Below are 10352 nucleotides of genomic sequence, written 5' to 3'. Positions count from 1 at the left end.
ATGCCCGAAACGTCGATTCTCCTGCTCCTCGGATGCAAATACCTCTGAGGGGCCTCAGAGGTATTTTCAACCAACGTCTGGGTTGGTGGGTGGATGAACCATCCTAGCCTCCTCCTGTGGCAACCAACATCTCACATGTCACTCTTTAGCCAGTTTGACTCATTTCATGTGTGATCAAGAAATAACTGAAGGCACTGGATACTATAATGGCTCTGGGTCCTGACAATATCCTTCTGGTACAACATAAATCGTTTGCTCTAGAACTATCTGCACCCCTAGAAAAGCCATCCCGCTACAAATACAATGTAAAAAAGAAGTACCCAGGTATGTTACTCTAGCCAATTACTGCCCCAGCAGTCAATTCTTCACCATCAGGGAAGATGGTTGTTAACAGTGTGATCAAGCAGCACTTACACTGCAATAACAGATGTTCAGCTTGGGTTTCAGTGCTCATTGCCTGTTGTAACCTTAGCAAAAAAAATGAACAACAGAACTGAACTTCATAAGTGAAACTGCGTGACCTTGACATCAAGATGGGGTGTGATTAAGAAACCCTAATTAAGGTGAAGTCAGTGGGAATCAGGGACAAACTGTCCATTGGTTGGAGTCATACTTAGATGAAAGCAAAATGGTTGTGATTATTGGTCAGCCCCAGGATATCATTATGGAAGTGCACCAAGCTAGTGTCTTAGGCCCAATCATTTTCTGCTCCTTGATTAATAACCTTCCCTTTGTCGTGTGGTCAGAAGTGAGGATGTTGCTGATGCGTGTCCTGTCTTCAGTACTGGTCACAAATCCTCAAGTGGAAATTACCATCTGCAACACGAGAGAATTGAACTATTTCCCCTAGATATTCAATGGCACTGCCCTTGGAATTCTCCAATGTCAACATTCTGGGAGGTTACCATTAACTAGAATTTATCTGGATCAGCCATGTACATACTGTGGCTACCGTGTAATCTGAGGCTGGGAATTCTGCAATGACTAACTCAGATCCTGACTCCCCAAAACTGGCCCACCATTTACAAGGCACAAGTCAGGAATACGCTGGAATGCTTTCCACTTAGGTGGATGAGATCTGCTTGAACAACACTGAAAAGGATTTCACCATCAAACATCAAATCCACCATCTTAAATATTCACTCCCTTTGCAACTGGTGGACAGTGGCAGTGGTGTATACTGTTTGGAAGATGCAATGCAATAACCTGTCCAACTCAAGACCCCTTAAATCAAGAAGGACGAGTGCAGAAGATACATGGGAATACTGCACTTGCACGTTCTGCTCCAAGCTGTAAAGCATCCTGATTTGGAATTATATCACAATTTCTTGACTGTCGCTGAATCAAAATCCTGAACTTTCCTCCCTTAAATCACTGTGTCTATTGAAACCACATGGTTCAAGATGTCTGCTCATCATTAGCTTCTCAAAGGAAATTAGTGATGGACAATAAATGATGCCTTTGCAGCAATGCACACTTCGCAAGTATGAGTCATATAAAAGATACTGGCCCTATTTAGTGCCAGCCTGGCCCAGTAGTATCATGATCCCATCTTGAATCAGAATGGGAGTCTCATTTCAGAGAATTAAGCAAAACATTTAGGTTGACATTCTCAGTTCAGTAATGAGGAACACCACATCCTCAGACATCCATCTATGTAACAAGGCAATCTCTCTTCTCTAAGGTACATGTAAGAGATCCTATGACACTGCTTTAAATGGAAACATGGTCATTCTCCCTGATGATCTAACCTAATATTATGTTAAAGTTGAATTATTTAGTCATTATTATTTGTTGATAATGGAATATTGCTTTGCGCATATTGACTGCAGGGTTTCCTACAACAGTTTCTACATTTCAAAAGTACTTCAAAGGCTGTAAAGGACTTTGAGTTGTCCTAAGGTCAAGAAAGGTGCTGTATGAAAGCAAGTCTTTCTTAATTTCTTTATCAAGTCTAGAACAATTAACCCTTGGAAAGAGCTCAGTTTGTACATCTGTAAACAACAGCTGAGCCTGATAATACACTAATAAACTTCACCATGGGCGAAAGGATAAACAGGGTGCATTGAACTCTTGTCAGCGATAGTCTGTGTTAGTAATGCAACACTGAAGCCATTCTTTCCATCTTTTGTGCTCTCATGTTTTGTGCAAACGATTCTTCTTTAGTCAAAACATAAAAGAATTCTTTTTCCTGGTGTGTATGTGTGGATGATATTCTGAGAATTTTATTTTTCTTTCAGCCTATTCTTTTGATCTTCATCCCCAATGGGCTTTTTGTTTTAAGTCTAATGATGGAAGTGTGAGTGTTGGAGTTGATTCTCGTGACTCCAAGGAATACAAGTGCCATTTTAACAGCAGTACAGGTATCTCATTACTGGACTCTATTGCTAAGCAATTGGCTGAAGAACCAGATATATTTTTACACAACAAAGGCATAAATGATATTTTCAGCAGCAAATGAACTGAGGCAAGGATCGAGTCAGACAAGTTACAGAGATGAAAATGGACAATCTTAATGATGACTTTGACAAACGGTTTGATGCTCATTTTATTTTTAAGTATGACACCAAGGTTACAACTGTCTGGTTTACTCTCATGAACTCGGATTTCACCAGTTTCCTCATTTCCCCTCCCCCCACCTTGTCTCAGTCAAATCCATCGAACTCAGCACCGCCTTCCTAACCTGCAATCTTCTTCCTGACCTCTCCTCCTCCACCCCAGTCTGGCCTATCACCCTCACCTTGATCTCTTTCCACCTATCGCATTTCCGACGCCCCTCCCCCAAGTCCTTCCTCCCTACCTTTTATCTTAGCCTGCTGGACAAACTTTCCTCATTCCTGAAGAAGGGCTTATGCCCGAAACGTCGATTCTCCTGTTCCCTGGATGCTGCCTGACCTGCTGCGCTTTTCCAGCAACACATTTCCAGCTCTGGTTTACTCTCATAGCATTGCTAGGCAGAAGAAAAACATTAGCAACTAAAGAATAGGATCTGTGATTGAGATGGAAGGCAATAACTTCAGTTTTCTGAATTTGAAGTTTCTGGAAGAAATTTCTGCTCCTCTGGTAATAGATGTTGGACAAGCAGTCTGGTAATTTAGCGACAGGGGAAGGGTTGAGAGAGGTGGTCATGTGATAAAACAATCATCATCTGTTTAAAATGCAAACATTTTTCTGATGATGTTTCAAAGGAATATCATGCAGGTGAGAAATAGGAGGGGATGGATCCTTCAGAACCATGGTGGAAATTGCGGGAATGAAAGAGAAAAGGGCACTGGTTAAATCAATAAGAATTAAATCTGAAGAGAGCAGTTCCACTCCAGTGGGCAGCAGTGGAAAGGTGAAAGAGCATCTACCATGTCAAAGGCATCAAGAATGATGAGATGAGACTGTTTGCCCCTAACATAGTCAAATTTAATAAATTTTGTATGATAACAGCTATTTCGCTACTGTCATGGGGGTGGATGTGTTGTTGGAATTTGTATAATGACAGCATGGTCAACAGCTTTGGAAAGGAACTGGAAGTTGAAGATTAGGATTGTAAAGATTGTGGGGGCCAAGGACTTTATTTGAGGAGAGGTTTCTTCTCAATGATTTACCTTCAAAATGAAAAATCACAAGGTCATGAATTTTTGGTCTGCACTCTGATAACTGAGAATTAGCACACCAATTCCTCCAATGCCTGAAACACCTCCCTGTGTCTTTGGACACAATGGCCAAGGGGTGATTTGACTAGGACTCTGTGTATAATTTTATTGCTTTATTTTTCTGTTTTGATTGAATAGTAGAAAAATGCATGATATAGATTTTTGTAATAAACTGTAATGGCCTTTTAAAAATGGACGCAGAGGAGTTGGAACTGTGGATATGATACAGGACCGAAAGGATTCATTCGACCCATCTTGTCCATGCTAACTCCTAATCCCATCTTTATACACATGGTCCATCACCCTGCACTTAAGGTGCAGATCCAGGTAATTTTTGTGAGAATTTAGGGTCTCTGCCTCTACCATCAACTCACACAGCAAATTCCAGACCCCATCACCTCGATATAAAAAGGTTTTTCCTCACGTCACCTCTAATCCTTCTGTCACTTAGATTGAATCTGTGATCCTTGGGTTTTAAACTCTCTGCCAAGGGTAATTTGTCCTTCTGCCTACTCCACCTTACCCCCTCACAATTTTGTATACCTCAATCATGGCACCCTCAATGTTCTCTGTTCCAAGGAAAACAGCCCAATCTCCATGTAGCTCCAATTCTCCAGCCATGGCAGCATTCTAGTTAATCTCCTCTGCACTCTCATAAGATCAATTATGTCCTTGTAGTGTGGTGACCAGAACTGGTGAGGCCACAACTACTCCAGTTTTGGCCTCACCAGTGTCTATACAGTTTCATTATTATATTCTCTATTTTGGTATTCTATACCTCTGCCATTGAAGAAGACCATTCCAATATGCCTTGTTTACAACTTTACCAGCCTGTAATGTTACCTTTAGGGACCTGTACACTTGCACGCCAAGATCTCTCTCTTCATCTACATCTATCAGTATATTCCCATTTGTTGTGTATTTTCTTTTACTGTTTGACCTCCCAAAATAGATTATTTCACACTTCCCAGAGGGTGAACTCCATCGCCACTTTCCTGCCCAAACCATCAATCTATCAATATCATTTTGGGGCTTATGGCTATCCTCTGCACTATCCACTACACGGCCAATTTTTGAGGGGTCTGCAAATTTCTCATTGGGTGCACCTCTCCCCCACTTTCAAGTCCAAATCATTAACATATAAAACAAATAGCAGGGGTCCCAACACTGAGCCCTGTGGAACAACCCTTGAAACAGCTTTCCATTCACAAGAGCAACCATAGCCTATTCCTCTTTGTTTCCTGATACTGAGCCAACTTTGGATCCAGTTCAACACATTGCTCTGTATCCCATGGCCTTTTACTTTTTTGACCAGTGTGCCACATGAGACCTTGTCAAATGCCTTACAAAAAGCCATGTAGACAACATCCACTACAATACCCTCATCAATCTTCCTTGTCACATCCTCAAATAATTTAATCAAACTTGTAAGGCATGCCTTCCCTTACCAAAGCCATGCTGACTATCCCTGACTTCTCTGTGCCTTTTTAAGTGACAGTTTATCCAGTCTCTCAGGATTGATTCTAACAATTTGCACACCATTGAAGTAAAAGTGACTGGCCTATAATCATTTAGCATTTCCTTGTATCCTTTTTAAACAATGGAGCTCTATTTGCATTCCTCCAGTCCTCTGGCACCTCACATATATCTAGCAAAGATTGGAAAGTAATCCTCAGAGTATTTGATATTTCTTCCCAGACCTCTTTCAATATCCTTGGGAACAATCCATCTAACCCTAGCAACTTATTCACTTCCAAGGATTCGAACTTTTCAAACACTTCCTCTTGCATCATGATTATTTTGTCTAATATTTCCCACTGCTCCCACTATCCACATCATCCCCTTCCTTTGTGAATACGAAGACAAAAATATCATTTAAAATTCTTCTCATCCTCTGCATCTTCACACGAGTTCTCTGATAGGTCCCACTTTTTCCTTAATTATCCTTTTGCTCTTTATCTTTGCATTTTTCTTTATCTTGTTTGCTAGTATTTTTTCATTCCCTGTCTTTGATTTCATTTCATTTTTCACTTGACCCTGTACTTTCTATACTCCTCTAAGCTACCAATAGTGTTCACTTTTTTTTATGACTAGCATAAACTTTCTTTTTCTGTTTAATTGTCCCCTATTTTTCTAGATAACATGTGGGTCTACATTTGGCAGTAATAATCTTATTCTTGGAGGAGATATGTCTGCTTTGTGCTTAAAGGATCTCACTTTTTAGTGTCTCCCACTGATCAATCTTTTAGTAATCCTGTCCAGCCCACCTTAGCCAAACCACTTCCCAGTTTTGTAAAATTTGCCTTTCCCAGTTAAATGTTTTACTCCGGATTTATCTCTATCCTTTTCTTTAATAATACACTTCCAAATAAATCTGTTGGACTATAACCTGGTGTTGTGTGATTTTTAACTTTGTACACTCCAGTCCAACACCGGTACCACCACATCATGGCTAGGAATGTAGTTATACTACGATGGATACAGCTGCAACTTAGTATTTATCTCAAGAAGAATCATAAAAGACATTTGAAATTCAGTGAGCATTTGTCCAAGGGTATAAAGGAAGATGGATCAATGCTTCCTTGGCAGTATGGATAGTTCTTTCTAAATCTTACTTAATTTGGAAGAATAGGAACCACTCAAGTTAATGCGTGAAACAGTTAAAAAGTGAATTACAGTGGTTAAAAGATAACAGTTAGGATTGTATTCCAGACCTGTGCTATCCCATTACCCAAGGTGGAAGCATGGTTCAGTAGTTTGGGATAGCATCTTGGTTTTATTTTCTCTATAAAATCTGGCTGGGTACAGCCATTGTGTCCAGAGATATTAGGAGATCCTGTGAAAACAGTTCCAAGTCCTGCTGTTATGATAGCATTGCATTTTCTCTCTGCAACTGGGAGTTAGACACCCCAGAAATGGTATGCATTCTACAGAAAAGGAATACAGAAGATTGCAAATGCTGTGATGGCAGCACAAGTAAGGAAAAAGGGCCATCTCTCGTTCCCTGAAGCTGTTTGACACGCTGGGTTCCCACCACAAAAGCAAGCTCTGAATATTTGACTGGAGAAGTCAACACAGCTGCTGAATTCAGTTATTCAACTTCAACCCTCATTCCATACAACAATCACTTCAAATCCAAGCTTAGCACCTGCAACAATGTCTTAAAGAACTGAATTGAATATTATCTTTATTACACCGTTTAATGTTACCTGCATTTTGATGTTGTAAATACTTAGTTATTTTAAATATCATATATCAGTGGTTGTATTAAGGTAACTTTTATCTTGTTTAAACATTAAGTTTGCTGCTGGTTATTTTTCTTACAGACACACACACAGTCACGCACACGATGCATACAGTCTTCTTTAAGGATATGCCTTGTTTGTAGTGGCAACAACTATTTATAGAGTCATAGAGATGTACAGCATGGACACAGACCCTTTGATCCAACCCATCCATGCTGACCAGATATCCTAACCCAATCTAGTCTCACCTGCCAGCACCCGATCCATATCCCTCCAAACCCTTCCTATTCATATACCCATCCAAATGCCTTTTAAATGTTACAGTTGTACCAACCTCCACTACTTCCTCTGGCAGCTCATTCCATACATGTACCACCCTTTGCATGAAAATGTTGCCCCTTAGATCTTTTTTATATCTTTCCACTCTCACCCTAAACCTATGCCCTCTAGTTCTGGACTCCCCCACCACAGGAAAAAGACTTTGTCCCTAGCGTCAGTGTAAGTCAGTGTTACATTTTGAAAGCTTTAGTTAATAACTTAGGTGTCTTTCTGTACCAGCATCTTTACTGTAGTGATTAATAAGTTCCAGATTATCAACCAACACTTCTTACTCAAAGAAAGGTCCTGAACACTGAAGAGAGCTAGCATAAAGGAATGCTTCTAAATATACTGTGCATATTTGAGTTTGTGAAGAGAGGGAAGTATTAACAGAAACAATTTGCTTTTATATATCACCTTACTCATTTTCATTGCCAGCTCAAAGCGCATGTCTGACAGTGAATCCCTGGCACTGGTATTATGTGAGTGAACACGGCAACAGTTTTACACATAGCAAAATCCTAAGTGAGTGACCATTTTTTTTCTTGATGATGTTATTTATTGGAGAAATGTTGGCTCAGCCAGAACTTCCCAGCTCTCCTTCATACATTTTCTTTTACATCCACCTGATGCTCTATCAGTATGGCAGTGGTGTGTCAGTGTAGATTTTGTATTCAGGCCTGTCCATGGGATCTATCTGTGTTTCTCTAAGTCAGAGGTGAAAGACCTACCACTGTTCAAGTAAAGGCTAGAAGCAGTTAAATATTTTTATATGAGGGGAATGGTCCTTATCTGGACCCTATCCATTGAGATTTGAGTGTATCCTGGGAGCAGCTAGTTGGCTGTAACAGTAGGCAAAGAATATTAATAAAGCAAGTTACAAATTATGCAGGAAAAGTTACCTTTAGGATCCTTTGTGGCAAGTGCATGGGCATGGCCAAATGAGAGTTGGTATGGTCTGAAAAGCAATAAAAATGATGTTTCACAATTTAGTATTTTGTTCTTGGTACATACAAATCACAGGTACTCATCAAACTAAAAGATTTCCACATGAGGCTGGATTATCTATGGGACACAAATTTAAGATTTTGGCAAGAATTGTAGCAGCAATTGAGGTGGCATGGTGACTAAGTGGTTAGTACTGCTACCTGACAGTGCCATGGATCTTGGTTTGAATCCACCCTTGCGGGTTTCCTCTGGGTGGTCCAGCTTCCTCCCACAGTCTAAAGATGTGCAGTTAGGTGGATTGGCCATGCTAACTTGCTCACTGTGTTTAGGCTGGGTGGATTAGCCATTGGAATACAGGGATGGGTCTGGGTGGGATGCTCTTTGGTGGGATGGTGTGGACTTGGTTGCCTGAATGACCTGCTTCCACATTGTAAGGATTCTGACTGAAGTAGAGAAGATAATCTTTGAGCAGCAATTAGTCATGATTTGGAACACTCTGCCCATGATGGCAATTGATATGGAGACAATTAATATATTCAAAAGGAATTTGTTTTGGCACTTGAGAATATAGACTATGGGGAAAGAGCAGGGAAATAATGAAAGCTAATTGAACATTGAACATAGAACAAAACAGCGCAGTACAGGCCAATCGGCCCTTGATGTAGCGCCAACCTGTGAAACCAATCTGAAGCCCAGCTAATCCACACTATTCCATTATCATCCATACATTTATCCAATGACCATTTAAGTGCCCTTGAAGTTGGCAAGTCTATGACTGTTGCAGGCAGTGCATTCCACGCCCTTTACTGAGTAAAGAACCTACCTCTGAAATCTGTCCTATATCTATCACCACTCAATTTAAAGCTATGCCCCCTCGTGCTAACCATCACCATACGAGGAAAATGTCTCTCACTGTCCACCATATCTAATCCTCTGATCATCTTGTTTATCTCTACTAAGTCACCTCTCAATATTCTTCTCTCTAATGAAAACATCCTCAAGTCCCTCAGCCTTCCCTCCATAACAAGCAACATCCTAGTAAATCTCCTCTGCACCCTTTCCAAAGCTTCAACGACCTTTGTATAATGCAGCGACCAGAACTGTACACAATACTCCAAGTGCGGCCACACCAGAGTTTTGTACAGCTGCAGGATGACCTCATGGCTCCAAAACTCAATCCTTCTACCAATAAAAGCTAATACATCAAATGCCTTCTTAACAACACTATCAGCCTGGGTGACAACTCTCAGGGATCTATGTAAATAGACACAAAGATCTCTCCACTCATCCACACTACCAAGAATCTTACCATTGGCCCAGTAGTCTGTATTCCTGTTAGACCTTCCAAAATGAATCACTTCACACTTTTCCCATTAAACTCTATTTGCAACCTCTCAGGCCAGCTCAGCAGCTTATTTATGTCCCTCTTGCAACATTCTACCACACTGTCCATAACTCCACCGAATTTAGTGTCATCCACAAATTTACTAACCCATCTTTATATGCCCTCATCCAGGTCATTTATAACAATGACAAACAGCAGTGGCCCCAAGACAGATCCTTGAGGTACACCACTAGTATGTGAACTCCAGGATAAACATTTCCTATCGACCACCACCCTCTGTCTTCTTTCAGCTAGCCAAATTCGCTAAATCACTCTCAATCCCATGCCTCCGTATTTTCTGCAATAGTTTACTGCAGGGAACTTTATCAAATGCATTACTGAAATCCATGTACACCACATCAACCACTTTACCCTCATCCACCTGCTTGGTAATCTTTTCAAAGAACTCAGTAAAGGTTTGTGAGGCACCACCTACCCTGCACAAAACTGTATTGACTATCCATAATCAACTTATTCCTCTCTTGATGATTATAAATCCTATCTCTTATTATCATTTCCAACACTTTACCCAAAACTGAAGTAAAGCTGACTGGTCTATAATTACCAGGATTGTCTCTACTCCTCTTCTAGAACAAGGGGATAACATTTGCTATCCTCCAGTCTCTAGCACTATTCCTGTAGACAATGATGACATAAAGATCAAAGCCAAAGGCTCTGCAATCTCCTCCCTAGCTTCCCAGAGAATTCTAGGATAAGTCTCATCTGGCCCAGGGAACTTATCTAGTTTCACACTTTACAGAATTGCTAACACCTTCTCCTTATGAACCTCAATCCCATGTGGTCTAATAGCTT

The 10352-nt window shown here is 40.6% G+C and overlaps 1 protein-coding gene across 4 annotated transcripts in view; it reads right to left on the bottom strand.

Annotated features, from left to right (window-relative positions):
- Window positions 1–10352, bottom strand: part of LOC122557719 (endoplasmic reticulum-Golgi intermediate compartment protein 2-like) — a 64629-nt gene that overhangs the window by 33891 nt on the left and 20386 nt on the right. For all 4 annotated transcript variants that reach the window (XR_006313923.1, XM_043705627.1, XM_043705626.1 and 1 more), the window contains one exon: window positions 8110–8165. Coding sequence is in view for 3 of the 4 variants with exons in the window: in XM_043705627.1 (XP_043561562.1) it covers window positions 8110–8165 (56 nt within the window). In the remaining variant the exon portion in view is untranslated. The remainder of the gene's footprint in view (window positions 1–8109; window positions 8166–10352) is intronic.

The sequence above is a fragment of the Chiloscyllium plagiosum genome, chromosome 16 (assembly GCF_004010195.1).
Source record: "Chiloscyllium plagiosum isolate BGI_BamShark_2017 chromosome 16, ASM401019v2, whole genome shotgun sequence".
NCBI lineage: Eukaryota > Metazoa > Chordata > Chondrichthyes > Orectolobiformes > Hemiscylliidae > Chiloscyllium > Chiloscyllium plagiosum.
Note: the sequence above shows the minus strand (reverse complement) of the source record. Positions and strands in the feature narration are given on the sequence as shown.